The sequence below is a fragment of the Phialemonium atrogriseum genome (genome assembly GCF_030411735.1).
Source record: "Phialemonium atrogriseum strain 8032-3 unplaced genomic scaffold QBC33scaffold_34, whole genome shotgun sequence".
NCBI classification, from domain to species: Eukaryota; Fungi; Ascomycota; class Sordariomycetes; order Cephalothecales; family Cephalothecaceae; genus Phialemonium; species Phialemonium atrogriseum.
In genome coordinates this window covers 70905-91219 of record NW_026848171.1, presented here as the reverse complement: position 1 = coordinate 91219, position 20315 = coordinate 70905, and the positions used below count along the sequence as shown (strand labels likewise).

The following is a 20315-nucleotide window of genomic DNA, read 5'->3' as shown; positions in this document are numbered from 1 at the left end:
TAATCGCAACTCTGGCGTCAAGGGAGGACAGCCATTCCAACTCTCCTTGCAAAAGTCAGGTACTGAGCAAGCCTAGGCACCCAGCTGAGTACCTCCTTTTCTGCCTGAAAGAATGGAACCTTTGTCTTCACTGTGTCCTTGTCCAACTCTTGTTCAAACGAACGAACAAACAAACAGGCGACAAATAGCTGACCTGCGTGCCTGGCAGATGATTATACGCAAGTTCAACCATATCTCATAATTCAACATGCCCTGTGGAATTTCCTCCTGTTGGGACTGTTGTTTTTGACCGCTCTGCTTGGTTGATAGACACAAGGACCCACCTACTGGCACGTGTACCTAAGTACCTCCATTGACCGCCTTCCTGATTAGGACGAAACCTGAATGGATGGTTGGTGATCGTTTTTCTGCCCTGGTACCTGAAAAATTTCTAACTTTTCGTTTCCTTGCTCACCACCACCTTCAAACGAAATCCTCCCTCAACAGCCACGACAGTGAACCTCTCACAGGCGAGTCGCTTTCCGCAACAATGTCTCAGCCCGCTTCCGATGCCGCAGGTAAATTTATCCCGCCCTTTCCTGCCTCGTTTGCCGGGGCTTCTCGTGACTGACCAGACCATCAGCTTGGCCGCTGGCCGATCCTGCCCTGACCCAGGAGATTCTGGATCTTCTCCAAACAGCCACGCATTATCGCCAGGCCAAGAAAGGTGCCAACGAAGGTTCGTCAGCCCAGCGTCGCGGCGCCCCCCGTTTAGTCTTCCAGTTGCTAATCCTCCATCGGGCAGTCACCAAGGCCGTGAACCGAGGCGTTTGCGAGCTGGCCGTTCTCGCCGCCGACACCAGCCCCCTGGCGATCATCCTCCACCTCCCCCTTCTCGCCGAGGACAAGAACGTGCCGTACGTCTACGTGCCCAGCAAGGTGCAGCTCGGCAGGGCCTGCGGTGTCAGCCGGTCCGTCATCGCCGCCAGCATCAACGCGAACGAGGGCAGCAGCCTGGCGGGGCAGATCAAGGCGCTCAGGGACAAGGTCGAGAGACTTGCCATCTAAGGCCCTGGCAAATGCTTGCAGGACCGTGGCCACCCTTTGCCGATGCCTGATTCCGGCACCGCAGAAGGACGGACACTGGCATCTGCTAGTCAAGATTTGCGAGTTTTGGTGATGGACTTTAGAGACTTGTTCATGACTCTATCGGGCTTCCCCTAGGTAGATAAGATACAATACTCTCTTTGCCACCATAACCTGCACTCTCACGTTTCATGTGCCCTGAGCCAAAGAAACTTTGCTAGCTAACTAAACCAATTGCCGACCAAAATGTACCTACATCGCCCCGTTACTTACAAGCACCCTATGCGCAGTCAAAGGCAGTTTCGTTTCCAGAATCGTAGAGGAGATGGATAGGTATTTCAGTCGTGACGGTAGCCGATCTAGCTATGCTATGAGTACCGTCCAGGTAGCACCGCGGAGTTGTTCTCTGAGACTGGTAAACTTGGCTTTGGAAAGGTGCTGTAGGGGGCGTCGATTTGATTTTAACGCGTAAATTTTGGCAATTCTCCTACCACTAGAAAACGGCGAAGAGAATGACAAAGTCGCAAATGGACCAGTCAGAGATACGATTTTTTTTGCCCTCACAGCATACGACATCAACAAATGCCACATAGCTACCTGAACCAACAAGCACAGGCAAGGAATTATGATGGGAGAAAGTTGCCAGCTATGAAAGTCTATCTAGAGAGTGGAGTGTATCCTTCCTTCCGTCTTCCAGCCCTAGTGGTGCTGGATAACCCTCGCACTTCTGGGGAGCAACGCACCAGATCTGGCGCAGCAGCTGCAGCAGATGCTGCACCCAGGTAAAGAGCCTGTTGAAGCTGGATGCCTGGCCGTCCTGCTCCTACGGTTCGTCCGGCGCTTCCCATTCGGTGTCGATCTCTAGGTTACAACCAGCACAGCCGGGGTCCCCACGCAGGGTAGTAAGGATATCCTTGACGGTAGGGCCTATGGGTGTGACAAAGTACAATCCATTCACGGATGGCGGAGAGGGATCGCCGTGCTTGTCCTTGGTCTGTCCTTCAACGTACATACCGAGCCGCTTGCCGCTGTAGTCGTAGACAGGGGAACCCGAATCGCCATCGTAGCCAAAGGTATTGATGATGCCGCCCCTGCCAACCCACCACTTGGTTCCCTTGGGTGCCACGGCCAGAAGCATTTTGGCCACGACGATCTTCGTCTTCCCATCAATTTCGTACTCCATGCGAACACTGGGATGGATCTGGTTCAACATGCCAACCGTCGTCCCTGTGTTCGTCCAACCTTGAACACGAGAGCCTTCTTGGGGCTGTCGGGGTCGGCAATAAGACCCTGAATCTCCTCTGCTCGTAGGGTACCTGTCCCACTCTGGATATCTGCTGCATTGACTTGAATGTGCTTTGCTTGCGGGCGCAGCACCTTTTTGCAGTATCGAATGGCGTCGAAGTCGAGTGCCTACATTCAAACTCAGTCAGTTGCCAGCTGGGTAATATGAAAAGGAGATGGGGACAAGAGCAGGAATGACAAATACATTATATGCAGATAAATCGTCCGGGTTCTTGACTCGCTCTGCATCCAGCTCGACTAGGCCCCAGTCGAGGAGGAAATCCGACCCAGCAGCCGTTCTGCCAAGTCCCGAGGTACGATAGACATTGCCGAAACGAGTGTTGAAGGCCAGAGCCTTCTCGTGCAAAGCCCGGTCTAGGGCTGCTTCCTCTTCGGCTTTAGAAAGAGCCTTCGCTTGTGCTGGCTTGATCTGCATGGCGTCTCGCAGAACCTTAAGGTGCTGAAGGTGTCGCGAATCTTCAACCATGTCTTTCCCGTCCTCCAACACAGTCTTCTAGACGTCGTCGTCGGCAGGGGAAGGACATTCGACGGTTGCATTTGAGCTGGCGAGAGGAACAGGGTCTGGCCCATCTTGCACACTTGTTAGAACAGGACATGGCGGGGTAACAGGAGATTTAGAATATAGTACACACCGGACAGGACATGATGACATGTAAGAGCCAGGTATGTGGCATTCTCTTCGGCATTGGACCTGATTCGCAGTCGGAGGTAGCCACCCAAGGAGCCGCTGCCAAAACTGCCGGACAGACCGAGACTTGCGCCCATGGCAGGATTAGCAGAGTAGCAGTCTTCGAAAGCGCAGCCTAGTTCCAATATGGTGTACTTCTCATGAGAAGGAGAGAAACCGGCCTCGACGACTTCGATTGCCACATCACGAAGCTCGTGGAAACTGAGAGCAAGTTAGTAAGACGCAGGATAAACTGAGGGGCAAAGGTGAGCGTGGAGTCTAGGCATCTGAACGAACCCATAGATGCAATCGGCAGCTTTGTTGACATTCTCGACAGCTCGACTAGTAGTCATTGCACAAGGCTTGACCGAGATCAGGACGGTGACGGGAAACTCATACACGTCGGCACCTCTGAAACCAACGCGGACAACAGCAAGACAGGACCACTGGTCCTGCTGGAGAATTCCCAAGAGAGTGTCCCGCATGCTCTCGTGGTCCTGATCCGCGAGGTCAAAAGGCTCGAGGATTCGATGCTTGCCGATGGCCATGGCCACTCGGCTAGTCGAAGAAGGCAGCATGTGCCTTGGGCTACGCAGAGGCGCCGCCGGGTCGTAAGTAGCCCGTGCCAGAAACTCGCCATCCGGGCTGTCGCTCTCAACGAATCGTCGGGGTTGGCCCTCCGTGTCCATTTTGATGGCGTTGGGCGGGGTGGAGTCGAGATGGTTGAGAGGAGTTTGGAGTGGTCGTGCTTTCGAAAAAGCTGCCTTGCTGTGTAGAGTACCACAGTGGAAGCCATATTGGAGAAGCTATATATAATCCTTGACAGTTTCATTCACTTGAGAACGGTGCGCGGACTGTCTTGAAGTGAAAGGCTTCTCAGTTGCAGAGCACTGCCAACCAGATTCACCAGGCTCCTGTGTGGCATCCAGTGTCTGCCTGTGCACGCCCTGCTTAATAACGACAGTTTTGCGCCTGTTGATGTGGTGGAGCATATGCAGCTCTGGGAGGGCAAGATTCTGGCAGCAATGTGGCAACAATGCCACCTTGAGAACCTCGGTTTCACTAACTAGAGGAAGGTACCTAGTCTGAAGCCCAGAGTCAAAGTATGAACCAGACCCATGCAAAACTTCTGCAGCAAGATTGAAGTTTATTGATACCAACTAAGAACAAATACTAATAATACTAATTAAGATGAATGGTAAATATCTGAATACTGCCCCCAGAAGAATCCTCCGTCCCCAATCCTCTTTTCTAACCCCCAAAAAGTTGTCTAAGTGACGCTGCCGTAGAAAGAATCATATGTCTGACGTTCACTCCGCGCAATCAGAAAATCCGCCCAGCCTAGTCACGAAATCTCGTGAGGAGAGGCAAGTGATCGGGCGGGCGCAGCAGCAGCTCATCCGATGTTAAGGTCGAGGTTGATGAGCGAGTCAGTGTGATCATTCCCGCCAAGCAGATCGATGTCGAGGTCGAGCAGGTGCTTGCGGTCGCCCAGCACAAACAGGCAGTTGTCGACGCTGATGCCGCGGTCCAGCGTGACGCCGAGGCAGTCGACGAGGTTGCCGAGCCGCACCGAGGCCTCGATGCCGGCCCGCTCGCACCGCGACACGCAGTCCTCGTGGCCCGTCGACGTCGTCCGGTTGATCTCGCGGCCGGCCCGGCAGTGCTCCAGAGTCGCGCCGCAGTGCGCCTCGTACCGGCGCTTGATCGAGGTCGGGCGCCCGTGCCTGCCGCCGCCGCCGAGGAGGCCGCTCAGGAGCTCGCCGACGCCCTCTAGGAGGCCTGAGAGGTCCAGGTAGGCGGCGATGTCGATGTTCAGGCCCAGAAGGTTGACGACGATATCGATGAGGGGGTCCTTGCAGTAGGCTGGTGGAGTGGGGTAGGATCCGCCATGTCCTCCAGGTCCTCCATGTCCATGCCCGTCTCCATTTCCGTGACCGTTTCCGTTTCCGTCTCCACGTCCATAATGGGTAGTTGTAGCGGTCTGGAGGGTGGTGCACGAGGTCGTGGTGGGCTGCATGATTTCAGACGTTAGTTGTTAGGCGGCCTTGACTGGGACATGGGAAACTGAGACTCCCAAGACTCGGCGGGGAAACTCACAGTCGGACGAGTGGGGATGATGGTGATGGCGGTCGGGTTGACCTCGACTTGGTGGGGGTAGGTTCCGATAGGGATGATGATCTTGCCGCAGTCAGAGTACAGAGGCGTGATATTATCAAAGTAGCAGGTGGTCCCATCGCCACAGAAGACGTTGACGCTCGAAATAGGGTCCATTGTAGAAGAAGAGAGGTGGCAGAGTATTGATGTTATAGAAAGAGTGACTGTGACTGAGGTAGGCTGCGAGAACGACTGTGGTAAAGCAGTGGTAAAAGAGTGCGAGATGTTGTCTAACGAGTGACTTTTATCGACCTGGTTGAGATGCTGGCTGCTGGATGAGAGAGTTGCACTGACGGGGCAGATGGATGCCTTCTTATACCCGTGAAGGGAGCTCCTTCTCCTGCCTCCTGCTTGAGGCCATCGTCGCCTAGCCGCAATAGCACCATGTAATCTCAAGATTGATGTTTTTTTGCGGCAATGAAACAGTCGATCGTAGGGTAGCGCTGGCTCGGTGGCTGCTAGCTGTATGTATGTCTCGTGGTCCTGAAAGTGAGCCGGACTTTCTGATAGTGTAAGCCACTCAAACCTAAACGAACTGGCGGCGGAGGGTAATTGTTTTTTATTTTTATTTTCCCCCTCTGATTTTCTTCTTTTCGTCTCCTACTATCATTACCGTCCCCTTGCATTTCGCTCCACCTAGCACAATGGGTTGTTCTGTTTGCAACCGAGAAAATAGTAGCAATGGAGAACAATGACAAGGAGTAAATATTCCACCTTTACAATGAATGGGAAGAGTATGATGCTTGCCCATTGAGCTTGTTCCATATCATAAACCCATCAACGTCTTTTGGATTTTCTCAAGATCGGACACGTTCGCACCTTGGTTGATATTATTTGGCGCCATGATGCAGCAGGTCTTGGAAAAAGGAAGCAACGATAAGTAAATGCAAGGGCAACAATCGTAAAAAAAAGAATTGTTAGCTGACAAAGGTATCGAAGCAGCCAAGATTCGGACCGAACCCCACCTAAACCCCACAAACCCACATGTGAGACATGCAGAGCCCTATCCAACTCCAACGACCTCTCAGGGGAACCTTGACAGAACCAAGTCCAGACCTCTTGCCAAGCCAGGCAAGGGGGCCCGCAAATGTTTCCGTCCCGTACATGTAAACCAGCGCCTTGGTTTTGTCTGCCAATTATCAACAGACGGACCACCGATAGCGTATCCTCGTATCTCGCGGCCCGCCCTCTCGTTCGTGTAAGTCGTCATACTGGATCTTAGGAAGCTTGGCAGAACCTCAGAATTAGTGGATAACATACAGCCACAGGGTCCTCCTGGCCAGCAGCGAGCTGAAACCAGAGCAACGCCTCCCGAGTTCGGGCTGGAGGCGCTCGACCATTGCTGTGTCACTGACTTGGAAGAGCGTCTGGACTGTTCTGCGGGTCTTGACGGGCTGGCAAGACAATGGGCAAATCGACTGCACGAGGGAGCTGTGATACACGTGGTAATTAATTTGGCACGACAACAAACTTGTTTGGAGACAAGAACTTGGCTGAATCTCCGGGCTGGAGCTTTGCCGGCATTTCAAGGTGGTCTAGACCTGGCGGGCTGATCGTTCATGGCCCTTTCTTCTTTTGACTCAGACGCTGTTTGCGTTGGGGGCTGATTTCACGACCGTCGTAACTCTAAACTTTGCGATTTCAAGGCGTCATACTGCACATCCCTCCGGGACACCAACCTAGTGGCAACGGCGGCTACCAGTTGCGGGACTGTTCAATCCGGAAGATTAGCCCCGTACAACGCGGTGTCTGTGCAAGTTGCCAAGCTCTAGAGTCTCGCCACAAGTTATATCAGACTCACTCGGACAGCATTTGAGATAGAAGGGGGAATCAATTGTTAACCGAGATCAAGTCTAGAGATGGTGTGCATTTGACACGCCGCCGCGGATGCTGTGAGTGGTCGGTCGCTGATGATCATCGCGTTCACGATGCTACCGAGTCCACCTTCGGCCCCGGAAGATGACGTATTGATCGAGAAATCCTGTTTCTTGCTTCCCCTGATGATGATGGAGGCGCTTTATTGACTTCGTCACCGCCTCCCCGAGTTCTCAACCCCCTCCCGATAAGATCTTCTGGTGTTGTGGAATCCTCTGCACGGAGATCGTTCAAGTGGCCCTCGGGTGACGGAATCCAGCGGTCCTTTCTCAACCGGAACACGGGAATAGTGGACCATTATTTAGACGCCGAGTCATTTTCTCGGGGGTGATCATGGCAAAATAACGCGCTATCTTCTATTCTAACCAGCCCACGCACTTGAGTAAATATTAATTAGATAAATCCGTGCCCAGAAGTGGCAAGACCAGCACCTAATTCGAACAGGTCCCCCCTCTCTTAATCCCCCTTCGCCTTGCCCTCCGGCACGGTATACCTCATCCCGTCAGTCACGCTCCCAAACCTCAGCTGCCACATATCCGCCAACCAGCTCTTGCCGTTCCTCCACGGCCCCACGTCCGCAACGATGGGCAGCCTATCCTTGGCGCTGACGATGTAGGTCGAGCTGTTGGTCACCGCCGGCTTCTGCGGGAAGGACTTCCTCCGCTCCGGGTCGATGAAGGGCACTGCGGACGTGGCGCCGACGCGGTCCATGTGCTTGATGACCCTGATCAGCATGCGCACGTGCGCGTCGGCGCCGGGCGTCCAGGTCGACGCCGTGTAGCCGGCCACGGTGCCCGTGTTGGGTATGCCCTCGAGCATGCTGCTGTGCCAGCAGTAGCGCTCGGCGATGCGCTCCGACACGCGCTCGCCGTCGATGGTCACCTCGAGGCCGCCGAGCAGGCCCATGAGCAGGCCCGTCGCCGTGACGATCATGTCTGCCTTAAGGGTGCAGCCCGACGTGGTTAGGATGCCCGTCTCGGTCACGGTCTCGATGGTGTCGGTGACGATGTCACAGTGGGGCTTTCGGAGGGCCTCGAAGAAGTTGCCGTCCGGGCACAGGCAGAGGCGCTGGTCGAGCGGGTTGTATCGCGGATTGAAGTGCTTGTCCACATCCAAGCCCGGGGGCAGCTGCTTCTTCGTCGCATACCTGATCAACATCCTTCCAAGGTTGGGGAAGTTCGCCAAGACAGAGACGAAAAAAATCTCGGATATCATGGTCCGCCACCAGTTGATTGTCGAAGCCCATCGCGAGGGCAGCCACCTCCGGAGAAAGGTGATTGTGCTATCCTTGCCGTCGAGGCTGAAGACATACGACGGGCTCCGCTGCAATATCGTCACACTTGCGGCCGTCTCGGCGAGGGCCGGCAATAAGGTGACGGCGGTAGCCCCGGAGCCGATGACGACGATCTCCTTCCCCGCATGGTCGATCTCGTCGCCCCAGAACTGCGGGTGCACCACCTCGCCCTTGAACTTCTCAATGCCTGGAATCACCACCGGCAGGGGCTTCTCGTAGTTGTAATACCCGCCGCAGTTGATCACCCACTTGGCGCTGAGCGAGAACTCCCTCTTTCCAGCACCGTCCAGGCCGGAAGGGCCGGAAGCGGTGACGCTCAGCGTCCATCTCTGCTCCTCGCTGCTCCACGACATGCCGGCGACGCGATGGCCGAAGCGGATCTTGGAGTCGATGCCGCGCGAGGCAGCGGCATCCTCGATGTAGTCCCTGATCAGATGTGCGTCTCCCATGTTGGTGTCGTGCGGCCACGGGTACCACGAAAGGCCGAACACGCCCATGGCGCTATCGGAGCGGACGCCGGGGTATTTCCAGAAGCCCCATGTGCCGCCGATGGAATCCCGTGACTCGAGAATGAGGAAGCTGTGGCCGGGTAGCTCGGTCTGGAGCCGGTATGCCGAGTTGATGCCGCTGAGCCCGGCGCCGATGATGATTATGTCATACGAATCCATATTGCCGAAGGGGAGACCGACTTCCTTCGTCCTCACGCGCGATGGCGGCTGGTTGGGCTCAACTCTTGTTTTGCGGGAGGGCAAAAACTTGTCAAAAAGATCCATGAAAGTGCGCCACAAATCAGTCCATATTGGGTGCTGCTTAGCTGGGTACCTAGTTATGCACCGGCAGACCTGATAGGTAGCCTTATGCACAACTACCTATGTATAGTGCACCAGTGGACACTATCTACGCAAGGGGCCAGGCATCTCAGGCCGTCGGAAGATCTCCGCATTGTCGATGGACCGCTGGAAGTTGAAAAGCCGAAGGAAAAGGCACAAATTCTGGTTGGGGGCGTCGGTAGGCGTACGCTTAAACTCGTACATGCCTTTAGATAATTTCTGATAATTCCGCCCGAGTCCCAGGTTGCAGCGGAAGATGGGCACCCAGGCGCGGAATTTGAAAATTTCGCCTCGCGAGGCAGGACGCGCTAGGACACGCTATAACAAGCAGCAATTTACTGTGGTAAAGGAAGGCAAATGGCGGGGATGGCTTATGACGTCAGCGTCCTATTACCTAGTACCCTTAGGTTTACAATAGTGCGCAGTATTGCACATCACCATGTCGACCTGCAGGGGCGCATCTGCTCCGGACGGGGAGCCGGAGCCTCTTCCCAGGCCTGGACCTTCAAACAAGGCACCGCGACGGGACAGGGCGCCGGGAACGGAAACGATGGACGGGATCCTGCGATGACCACACCAAAAGCCTCAGCTAGAAGGAATGGGTCGGACCAAAGAGAATTATGTCACCGTCGAGGGTCGCAGATGAGGATCAATCAGTAATTGGCGGCATCTGTGTACTCTGTTGGTATTCGTAGGTATTCGAGCCAAGCCAAGCCATCTCCAAAAGGGAAGCCGAAAACGTGGAAAATGAATAGGGTCCTTTGGCAAAATGCCAGTCGCCGTTGACTGTACGCATATCTGTAGGTATCCACCTGAGTCATAGATAGCGCCCGGGCACTACCCTAGGCATACTCAGCGTGCCGGGATCCGGGCACACTCATCACCCCGAGCCCGTTCTTGGGTTTTTGGTGTTTTTTTTGTTAGGCGCTCAGCCTCCTCAGCCTAGTGCTCAGCTAGTTCTACATTGGTACACACTTCCATGTCAGGTTGGTAAGGAACCTGGAAGGTAATGGATCGCGGCATGGATCCCTTCAGCTTGTCCGTGGTACCTGCCTCAGCTGATCACATTGGATTATCTAAACCCTGAGATTGGCGACCCGTCATCAGGGTAGGCGCCTAGGTACTTTATTTATACAACCCTGTACTCGTGACTGCACTGCACTAACAGTGAACCAGTCATGCGCTATTGCATCGCTCAAGAGGGCCAAGACACCAGAGGAGGGATGACGCTGCAAACTACGTCATTATCGTCCGGGGTTGCCCGTCTCTTCCCTGCCAAGCCGCTGTCGCACCCACCTGCCATAGTGCGCTAGAGGTGGGATTCCCAGGCGCCTTGCTTGACCCAGCTTTCTTGATTTTCGAAGTGCCTTTTCTCTTCAAACTTTCCTTCCCGTTGTCGCCGGGCCTTCATCTCCTCGACGACCCTCCAGGCACGCATCTCATTTACTCCATCTCGGTCGCGAGGCACGCAGATTTGATTCTCGCCTTACCTCGAGGACAAACACCTAGACCCACCTATTTCCCGGGTTAGCGAGCAGCACCTCTCCCTTCAACTAACCTATTTTTCGTTTTTTTTTGCCCCCGCCTCAACTTACCATTCATTTCCCCCCCTATGATGAACGATGACACAACCCGCGTGAGCCGCAAATCACCAATCCCATCCGAATAGGTGGAAGAGGCCCGCTTGTCGCAGCAGTCAGCTATCGGAAGTAAATGAAGCTGCAGTAGTGACCGCCGACTCGCTCTGTCACCCTGTTACCTTGTCGGCTTTCTTTGCCACAGAGGGCGTCCTGGCAATCAACACCCGTCAGCATTCCATCCTTCATCTCAACCCGCCTAAGACCACCAGTGCCTTGGTTCGGTATTGTGCAGCCACGGTGACCTCAACTTGCCGCTCCCGCTCCCGTATTTATCATCAGGTTCCACCGGGGTCCAACCTCAACGCTGCTTTTCCGACGCTCGTCATTGCTGAGGATTGACCACGGTTTCCGTCATCGCCGTCAATAGGCCTGCACTCTCGACTCTGAAACATCGCCTCTCTTTCCCACTTCCACTTCACCTATCTACCTTCCCAACTACCCACTACCTTTCTTCCCTACCCTACCTTCTGTTCCTCCCCCTTGTTCATATGTGCCTCCACAACGTACCTTAACGCACTACATTCCCCCTGCCTCGTAACTTCTTAGCACCCAGAGTATCTCTCGTGCCCCGGAGCATCCAGCCGGCAGCATGTCGACAATGCAGCAGCTCAAAAACTTCATCCGTCATGGTATGTGCTGTTGCGTCCCCGGGTACCCCTGCAGTTCTACTTGCGCATATCTCCTTGTGTCGCCGTTTGCTTCGGATCGGCTGATCTCGACCCTCGCCCGACAGGAAAGCAAGCTCGAGGAGGTAATCCCGATGAGCAGCCACGGGTGAAGCGAGACAACTCCCCACCCCAGCAGGAACAACCTCTTCCGCAAAGACACACTGCGCCCAACGTATCGGAACCCGTCTTTGGACATGCACCTGCTGGCCACCACCAAGCAGTCCCTGACGCTTTCTCCGCGGCGGCACCCGGTGGTGCCCAGAACCGTGCCGCCCAGGCCGGCCACGCCGCCGCTCACCATGTCGAGGCAGGCCAATCTATCTCCAAGGCCAAGAACCAGCGGCTTGACGACCACAACATCGCAAAGCTGGTTGCCGAAGAGAATGCCAGCCGAGGCAAATTCCCAAGGTATCCGGGCCTGGAGCGGTGGGAACTCGTCGAGAAGATGGGCGATGGAGCCTTCAGCAACGTCTACCGCGCGCGCGACGTGGAAGGCGGAGCTGGGGAGGTCGCAATCAAGGTCGTCCGCAAGTTTGAGATGAACAACATGCAGGTACGTGGCAGACTGGGGAACTCTGGACTCTGGGGCAAGCAACCTTGCTCCCCAACAAGAGTTCCCTTCCTTGATAGTCTATCCTTTTCCTCGCTCCTCCTTTCCTTTATTTGTTTTAAGTTTCCCTTTACCAACTGGGTACCGTTTCTAGGGACATAAGCTTCTCCATCCGGACTTCAAGCCAAAAGCTCCCAGAGCTGCAGAGGCGAGAGACCTTCCTTTCCTTTCCGTTTGAGGCTTGCTTTTCTGTCACCTGCTGGCAAGCATTGACAATCGCAGTTGCTAATACGACTTGCTTTTAACAGAGGGCAAATATCCTCAAAGAGGTGCAGATCATGCGTCAACTAGACCACCCCAATATCATTAAACTGATCGACTTCGCCGAGTCGCCCCAATACTATTACATCATTCTTGAGCTGGCTCCCGGCGGAGAACTCTTCCACCAGATCGTCAGACTCACGTACTTTAGCGAAGAGCTGTCGAGGCATGTCATTACACAAGTGGCAAAAGCCCTGGAGTACCTACACGAGGAGAGGGGCGTCGTTCATCGGTAAGCTTGAAACCCCTCCGAGAGACACGTAGGGGACTGTCGGCGCTAACTCGACTCGATGCAGGGACATCAAGCCGGAGAACATCCTGTTCGAGCCAATACCGTTCGTGCCGGCCAAGCACCCAAAGCCCAAGGCGCCGGGAGACGAGGACAAGGTCGACGAAGGCGAATTCGTGCCGAACGTCGGAGCAGGCGGGATTGGGCGGATCAAGATTGCGGATTTCGGCCTGTCCAAGGTAGTCTGGGACACTCAAACCATGACACCGTGTGGCACAGTGGGCTATACGGCACCCGAGATTGTGAAAGACGAGCGGTACTCCAAGTCGGTCGACACCTGGGCACTCGGCTGCGTGCTCTACACGCTCCTCTGCGGATTTCCCCCGTTCTATGACGAGAGCATCGAAGTCCTGACGGAGAAAGTCGCCAAGGGCCAGTTCACCTTCCTCTCACCGTGGTGGGACGATATCAGCAGCTCGGCCAAGGACCTCATCTCACACCTCCTGACGGTCGATCCCGAAAAGCGATACACGATCAAAGAGTTCCTCAACCACCCCTGGATCTGTTTCTCGGGACCCAGTCCCCGTGTGGACAAGAAGGACGTGATGGGGCCGAATGGCATGCTTCGCGCCTTTGACGCTTCCAAGCTCGTCGATGGCGAGAAGCGGTACGACTTCCGGTCGCCTGCCGCCGTCAACTTGCGGGAGGTGTTCGATATCAGTTACGCGGTGCATCGACAAGAAGAGGAAGGCAAGCTTCGCAAGCAGATCGGTGCCAAGGCTGCCGGTGTCGCACCGTCCCGCCTCACTGGACTCAGCGAGGTGGTTGACGAGGATGACGAAGACGAGGATTCGGATTCGGATTTCGGCGCCCAGAAAGACACGGGGATCGAGCAGGTGATGCGCAACGCAAATATTCGAGACAATGCAACCGCGCGGGACGACGAGGACCAGCGTCGCGGCCGAGACCGGGAACGGCACGAGACTAAGGGTTACGGCCAGCACTCGGCCGCAGTCGCTGCCGCGGCCAGGCAACAAGTCAAGGACAGGCAGAAGCAGAAAGGCGCGTTCGAGCTCAACATGGGCAACGCGAGCATCCTCGGCCGGCGTGCGGCCAGGGTCGCATAGGAGCGCCCGGCGACGGCGCCAGGAGAAAAGAGTCGTGACGAAACGCAGACTCGGGGCGAGCCGGGGGCAGAAAGACAGCGCGGCTGACAACCACCTCAGCGCCGTGTAGGCTGGATCCGTCACAAGGCAAGGTGTCGAACAGCAAAATGGCACACATGTCTTCTGTATGTCTGCATGTCTGTGGCCTAGGCGCCTGCTCCTCCTTGCTGACACCGCCTGCAAGCCTCGGCGACGACTGTGACGATTAGGTCCAAGGGACTACCTACAGTCACGTCACCGTGTTTCAATTATATTTCCCCTTGTTCTTCGTTTGCTACCCGCACAGCTATCGGTCGTTTGGGTTGGGTATTTTGTGAGATAGCCTTGCCTTGTCGTCCATGACATGTCGGCACATTTTGTCTCTTGATTTTATTTTATTTTAAGAATATAAAAAATTCTTTAAATTCCGATCCAGTCTTCTTGTCTGCGTTCATCGTTTGCCCTGTGATCGTCTCCAGCGGGGTCTGTCTAACCAAGCCAAGGCTGGCTACTGGAAGCAGAGAGTCTCTGGGTCCGAAGACGAAGCAACGACGCCGAACGAAAAGGGGGTCAAGTATTTCGGGGAGTGAATCATTTTATAGTCAACATCCACGGGAGGCAGGCCGCAAAACGAAGGATTCCCGGCGCGCTTTCTTTGCGGGCCGCAACCCGACGGAGAATTTGACCAGAGAAGGACAACGGCGAGGCTGGTCCCGAACTTGCCCACCGTCTCGGCTACGCTTCCGACTGCGGACCCCCGGGGTGGGGCAAATGCAGTGCTAAGTGATCGCTTAGCACTGCTAAGCGATCACCCCACCCAGCATTTATCCGCCCTTGCGCATTGCGACCAGGAATTTGTTTTGGAAGCTTGGCATGTTAAACTGGTGATGGTATCACTCTCATGGGCCAATGGCTGAGCGGGCATGATTTAAGGTGTGTATGTACGCGTCTGCCAGTCACATCGGCTATGTTCACCGAACCAACGAGATGGCAGCCTCCATTCTTATCCCCGAATCGAGAAACGCCGTTCATGGTGTGTGTAACGTGAATCGGCATTTGAGCTGCCCCAGTGCCCATGCATACCCTTGGTGGCTCTCGGAACCCCAAGTTCCAGCGTGGGATGGGAGATGGGAACACCCCTTAGTTTGCTGCTGGGCTTGTTGAGGAAGCCAGTCTGTCGCGTTGCCTCCCTCCCCTCTTTTCCTTTTCTCTCTTTTAATTTTAGTCTGTTATCTATGTGTCTGCCTGCTTCAACTGTTCTTTGCCCGGTTGCCTTCACATCTCGTACCTATCCAATGACGTGACCCTGAAAAAAGAGGAAGCAGTTGCAAGTCCGTTGTTGATTATACCCCGTTCCGTTGTCACTATCGCAATGCCGAGCAACTTGGCCAAAGTCGCCGGGCTCTCGGCGGGCTCGGCGCTGCTCGCCATCTCCTTCCCATACGTCGTCAAGCTGTCGGCCCCCTTGCTCTCCCTCGTCCCCGACCTGCAAATGCCAGACTACGCCTTCCCCATCCCCTTCCTCAAGACCGCCGAGACGGAGACCGAACCTCCGCCCTTTGTCTGCGATACCAGCCACTCCTACAAGACGGAGCTCGTCTCCCTCGACCCCCTCGTCGTTTACATCCACTCCCTCCTCACGCCAGTCGAGACGTCATCCCTCCTCTCGACAGCGGAGCCCCTCTTCGCCCCCTCGGAGGTGATCAAGCACGGGCGCGAGCTGCGCACAAAGGACCGCACGTCCAGCTCGGCCGGCCTGCCGGGCAACGACCCGGTCGTCGAGTGCGTCCTGGCCCGCGCCCGCCGCTTCATGGGGACCATGATGCGCGACGGCTGGGACGAGATGGGGCCCACCCAGCTGGTCCGCTACAGCGCCGCCGGCCAGAGGTTCAACCTGCACCACGACTGGTACGACTCGCCGCGCCAGTCGGTGGGGACCGGCGACTCGCGCAAGTGGAACCGCCTCGCTAGCTTCTTCGCCATCCTGCAGGATAACTGCACCGGGGGGGAGACGCACTTCCCGTTCGTGGAGGGGGCCGCCCCGCCGAGCCCGTGGGGCGACGAGATATGGGGAGGCGAGGTGGAGGAGGGTGAGGGCAGGGGGGAGGAGGAGGGGCGGTCGCTGCCGCTGTGGAGGGCGCACGAGGACGGCGGGCTGGCGTTCCGGCCGGTGGCGGGGAATGCCATCTTCTGGGTCAACTTGCATCCCAACGGGACGGGGGACATGAGGACGATGCACGCGGGACTACCGCTTGGCGATGGGTTGAAGACGGCGATGAACATCTGGCCGCGGCGGTACTACAGGTGAAAAGTGGGATACGGGGACATTCACTGCAGCCTGGCCAGCAGCTGGTGGGTATATCCAGAGAAGCAGAAGAAGACACAAAGAAAAGAAACACCATCAGGTCACGCTTCGATTTGCCCAAAGTGTTGATCATCGCAGTTCACAGACCATCATCGTCGTCGTTATCGGCATCATGATCAAAAATGGTAGGTGTCTCATAACCTTCAACCCTCGCAGTCCCAGACCTTCTTCCCGTCGAACCAAGTCTGCTCGATCCGCGCCTCCAACAGCCTAGTCTTCTCCCACTGCATGTCGACGACAACAAAGTCAGCCTTGAGCCCCTCAACCAGCCGGCCCGTCCTCCCCTCATCGAAGCAGCTATACGCCGCCCCCTCCGTCGCCGCCGCGACGGCCTCGCACAGCCCGAGCGCAAAGTGCGCGTTGACCGCCGTACCCAGCGCCGGCTCGCGGTACGACCTCCTCGTGGTGCCGACGTAGACGTTCCCCAGCGGCGCGTGCGGCGCCGTGGGGCTGTCGGAGCCGAGGGCGAGGGGCGCGCCCCCGTCGGCGAACTCGCGGTACGGGAACGCGCGCGCGCAGCGCGCCTCGCCCAGCAGGCGCGGCCAGGCCCGCAGGATGGCCGGGTCGGCGTGCACGGGCTGCACCGACGCCGTGATGCCCAGGGCGCCGAGGCGAGCGGCGTCGTGGCGGGACGGCAGCTCGATGTGCTCCATGCGCGGGCGCCGGGCCGGCGACGCGTGCGCGCCCAGGATGTCGGCCACCATGCTGATCGTCGCGTCGCCGATAGCGTGCAGCGCGATCTGGAGGCCCAGCTCGGTGGCGCGCCGGACTACGGGGGCGAGGCGGTCGGCGGGCCAGAGGGGTGCCGGGTGAAGAAGGTCTGAGCTGTCGTTGGCGGCGCCGACGCCGCTCAGGTACGGCTCCGTCAGACCAGCCGTGCAGGCGTCGATGATGCCGTCGCAGATCACCTTGATGCCCACGATGCGGCAGTCCGGGCTGGTTTGGGCGTTGTACTGCGCCGCTAGCTCGGCGGCCCGGTCCACTTGCACCAGGGTCTCGGCGTCGGTCTCCATGGGCTTGATCAGCCAGTAGGCGGCGACGCGCATGGGCAGGGGGCTCTCCTCCGCAGTGGCGGCGTGCAGCAGCGCCTCCCAGCCGCCCTCGTCCATGGCCATGTCGATCATGCCCGTGTAGCCCTCGGCGTGGTAGGCGCGCACGGCGGCGCGGACGGCGGCGGCGCGGTCGGCGAGGCTGGCGGTGGCGGTGAGGTACGGCCAGACGTAGGTGATGTTGGCGGCCTCGCTGAAGAGGCCGTCGGCGCGGCCGTCGGCGTCCCGCTGGATGACGCCGCCGACGACGTCGGGCCAGGCGTCGGCGCCGAGGGCGGCCACGGCGGCGGTGTTGGCCCACGTGCTGTGCAGGTCCTTGGTGTCGACGAGGACGGCGCGGCCGAGCGGGTCGACGCCGTCGAGGTCGCGCGCCGTCACGCCGCCGGGCGTCATGGAGTGCATCCAGCCGCGGCAGAGGATGCGCGGGAGGTGCGGGTTGGCCGCCGCGTGGGCTGATATGGTGGCCTGGATGTCGGCGAGGTCCTTGCAGTGCCCGAGGTCGAGCTTCTGAAGGGACTGGCCCAGCAGCATCAGGTGCATGTGCCCGTCGATGAAGCCCGGCAGGATGGTCTTGCCGGCCAGGTCGACGACCGCGACCTCCGTCCCCGCGGCGGCGAGCGCGAGCGCATCTTTCACGGCGGGGGAGTCGGAGGCTCCGACGAAGGCGATGGTCGAGTCCCGGATCAGGAGGCTCTCGGCGAAGGTCGGCGGTTGATTGGGGAAGGGGTTGGTCCCGGGCTCGACACCGGATAGAAAGATCTTGCCGTTGGTGAAGAGGGTGGTAGTGCTGCTGCTGCTGCTCCCCGCCATGGCGATCTATTGGTTGGGCAACCGAAATGCTACCTAGCCACTACTGGCTTGGTTCCTGCAATGGACTTTGGAGCAAAGCTAGTATGGAGCAACTTGGACGACGGGTTGCCAGGCATGCGGTAATGGATCACGTTTTGGTTCTAAATAGAGTAGAACAACGAACAAGAACACAATCATGGCGCAGTATGGTGGTACCAGGCGATGTCCAGATGGATCCCCCACTCCGATCTCGCCAGACATTGACAATCCTGCCCAAGAAGAATCCCGACGCCAACCGGAGTCGGGCTAGTGTTGAACATGCCAAGTGACAGCTGATGTACGGACTTATTAGGTACCTATTTGGTAGATAATGTCATCCACGAAGCTGGCTGCCTTCTTGATCACCATGATACCATGATGCTGTGCGGTCATGGCTGGGCTATGTCGTGATTTGGCGTTGATTCCATTGCGCCATTAGAAGGAATGTCTTTCTAATTAAATGACGAGGTCGAAAGCTGAAGCCCAGAGCACAGGCCACCTTCTAGGATGGCACTGTTCAGGTCTTTGCAGCCACACATCGTGACAATGTGATGAATAGGTAGGTACAAGTACCTGCCTATGCTGTGGCCGTCGTCAGTGGGGCTAGGCCTGCTGAACCTATGGAGACCCAAGTTCTTTTAGTTACATGGCAGCAAAAATTGAGACGCCCAAGATTATTCAACCTCGAGCTACGGACTCTGACTCGGAGAGATTTTGAAACTAGCTGGGCGAGATATACCGAAAACCACCACCCTCACAGAGCTCGGGACTTCCGAAAGGATGAGTGTCTTGTCCTCGGTCCTGCTGTGCAACGTATGGGAGAACCAGTCGGTGTGTCTTGTAGGGGAGAAGAGCGTGAGATCTGGTGTGGACGATGTATGCTCCATGTGGCCGTCCAATTTGGTAGCGGCTGAAGGATATAATCTTGCTCATATTTGAGTTGAACGATTAACTGCTGAACAGGTCCCTTCTATAGCCTTCTCCATATTTATATTCTTTGATGCCCACCTTGTGATACTTCCAGTTGACTCTTTCCTTGTTTACTTCGGTTAACAACATACAAGCAACGAATGCCGTTTTTGTGTCACTAAACAGCAGCTTTGACATCAAGTTAGGAGCAGAGTTAAGAGAGAGAAAAGAGGGAGGGGACCGATTTATTGAGCGGAAATCGCAGAATCGAGTATTTATGAACTTACTCGCCAACCTACCCCCAATTATGGGACTCTTTCAGTGACAGCTCAACACCAAATATGATAACCCAAATTTCCCCATCATAGGAAGTCAAGTTTTTCAACCAACTACAGAAAAGCTTTCCCGTAGAAACAGCTATCCCTGGAGACGGTTAAGCCTAGGTAGACACACAGCACCCCCGACTTCCCAGGGAGAACTACCGTTAAAAAAGAGCACTGGGATAAGCAAGAAGGACTATACCTACCAAAGAGCGCGGTAGAATACCTGAGTAGCGTGGCCGTTGAGAAGGACGAGAGCAATGGCTGACCTGCTCTGTCCACAACTGCGAGGACAATGACGCGAAATAGATACCCTGGAAAATTTGGCCAGACCGACGAAGCCCAGCCGATCTTTCAGCTTGGCTAAGGCAACCGTGGTATGGCTGTTGGCTTTTCAGAGACTGCGAATAGGCAAGACAGACCTTGCCCTGGCAAGGCTGAACGATAGTGTCCACACTACAAGGGAGCGTTTCAGCAGGTACGCAGATCTTCTCGAATCTGTCCCAGGTCCATGCTCGGTTATGCTTGACTCGGGGTCTCCATTTTCTAATAGATCCATGATTGAGGTTCTGCTATTGATCCAGCCTTTGAGAAATCATTGGCTGTGGGCAGGCGGTTTGGGTGTTGTAGGTGCTAATTATTGGGCCGGTCAATCCCAATTGACAGCAACAGCCACCTGGCCCCACGTGTTTGCACCTTCGCACAGACCCCCTATCCGCCCAATCCCATTTCCCCCACCAACACCAACGCGTCCGCCTTCTCTTCCTTCCCTCGAACGCGGCAACACTCCATGACGATACGATCAGAGCCTTCGCTCCATTATGTTGGCACTGACAGTATCGCCAGGTAAGCTCTTCCTCCCAAGGAAAACAACCCAAGCTAACGATACCTTCTTTTCTCCTAGATCCTCTTACCCTTAACGTTACAGGGGTCAACGACCTCTTCGAGCGATTTGCCAACCTTTGACCACGATGGAAGCGTCATGATCTGGAATCGGCGATACAGATCCTAATCGATTCAATCCAGCGTCGTACAAGGTTACCAGCGGTCTCCGACTGGGATTCGCGGACCTTTTTCTTGGACCGCCAGTCCCACCCG

The 20315-nt window shown here is 56.3% G+C and overlaps 7 protein-coding genes across 7 annotated transcripts; 3 read left to right on the top strand and 4 right to left on the bottom strand.

Moving 5' to 3' along the window:
- Nucleotides 1-529: 529 nt before the first annotated feature.
- Nucleotides 530-1047, top strand: QBC33DRAFT_581246 (50S ribosomal protein L30e-like protein; the record flags this gene model as incomplete). The annotated part of the gene is made up of 3 exons (XM_060431258.1): nucleotides 530-557; nucleotides 623-718; nucleotides 785-1047. 3 exons carry the CDS (start codon nucleotides 530-532, stop codon nucleotides 1045-1047), a joined length of 387 nt encoding a protein of 128 aa, XP_060279321.1.
- An 841-nt stretch (nucleotides 1048-1888) lies between these two features.
- On the bottom strand, nucleotides 1889-3726 carry QBC33DRAFT_518907 (uncharacterized protein; the record flags this gene model as incomplete). Its single annotated transcript, XM_060426264.1, has 7 exons — nucleotides 1889-1992; nucleotides 2080-2266; nucleotides 2308-2478; nucleotides 2555-2863; nucleotides 2893-2948; nucleotides 3003-3259; nucleotides 3335-3726. 7 exons carry the CDS (start codon nucleotides 3724-3726, stop codon nucleotides 1889-1891), a joined length of 1476 nt encoding a protein of 491 aa, XP_060279320.1.
- A 255-nt stretch (nucleotides 3727-3981) lies between these two features.
- Nucleotides 3982-5467, bottom strand: QBC33DRAFT_550399 (uncharacterized protein). The gene is made up of 2 exons (XM_060429078.1): nucleotides 5138-5467; nucleotides 3982-5051 (listed from the first exon to the last, which is right to left on the bottom strand). The coding sequence occupies exons 1-2, from the start codon at nucleotides 5309-5311 to the stop codon at nucleotides 4434-4436; spliced, it is 792 nt and encodes a 263-aa protein (XP_060279319.1). The 5' UTR covers nucleotides 5312-5467; the 3' UTR covers nucleotides 3982-4433.
- A 2058-nt stretch (nucleotides 5468-7525) lies between these two features.
- QBC33DRAFT_581245 (uncharacterized protein) lies at nucleotides 7526-9031 on the bottom strand (the record flags this gene model as incomplete). Its single annotated transcript, XM_060431257.1, has 1 exon — nucleotides 7526-9031. The coding sequence occupies one exon, from the start codon at nucleotides 9029-9031 to the stop codon at nucleotides 7526-7528; it is 1506 nt and encodes a 501-aa protein (XP_060279318.1).
- Nucleotides 9032-11422: 2391 nt separating this feature from the next.
- QBC33DRAFT_581244 (Pkinase-domain-containing protein) lies at nucleotides 11423-13728 on the top strand (the record flags this gene model as incomplete). The annotated part of the gene is made up of 5 exons (XM_060431256.1): nucleotides 11423-11462; nucleotides 11567-12054; nucleotides 12206-12259; nucleotides 12360-12604; nucleotides 12669-13728. 5 exons carry the CDS (start codon nucleotides 11423-11425, stop codon nucleotides 13726-13728), a joined length of 1887 nt encoding a protein of 628 aa, XP_060279317.1.
- Nucleotides 13729-15118: 1390 nt separating this feature from the next.
- On the top strand, nucleotides 15119-16054 carry QBC33DRAFT_459967 (uncharacterized protein; the record flags this gene model as incomplete). The annotated part of the gene is made up of 1 exon (XM_060424955.1): nucleotides 15119-16054. The coding sequence occupies one exon, from the start codon at nucleotides 15119-15121 to the stop codon at nucleotides 16052-16054; it is 936 nt and encodes a 311-aa protein (XP_060279316.1).
- On the bottom strand, nucleotides 15859-18434 carry QBC33DRAFT_480167 (amidohydrolase 3). The gene has a single exon (XM_060425324.1). It carries the CDS (start codon nucleotides 17968-17970, stop codon nucleotides 16255-16257), a length of 1716 nt encoding a protein of 571 aa, XP_060279315.1. The 5' UTR covers nucleotides 17971-18434; the 3' UTR covers nucleotides 15859-16254.
- Between the last annotated feature and the right edge of the window lie 1881 nt (nucleotides 18435-20315).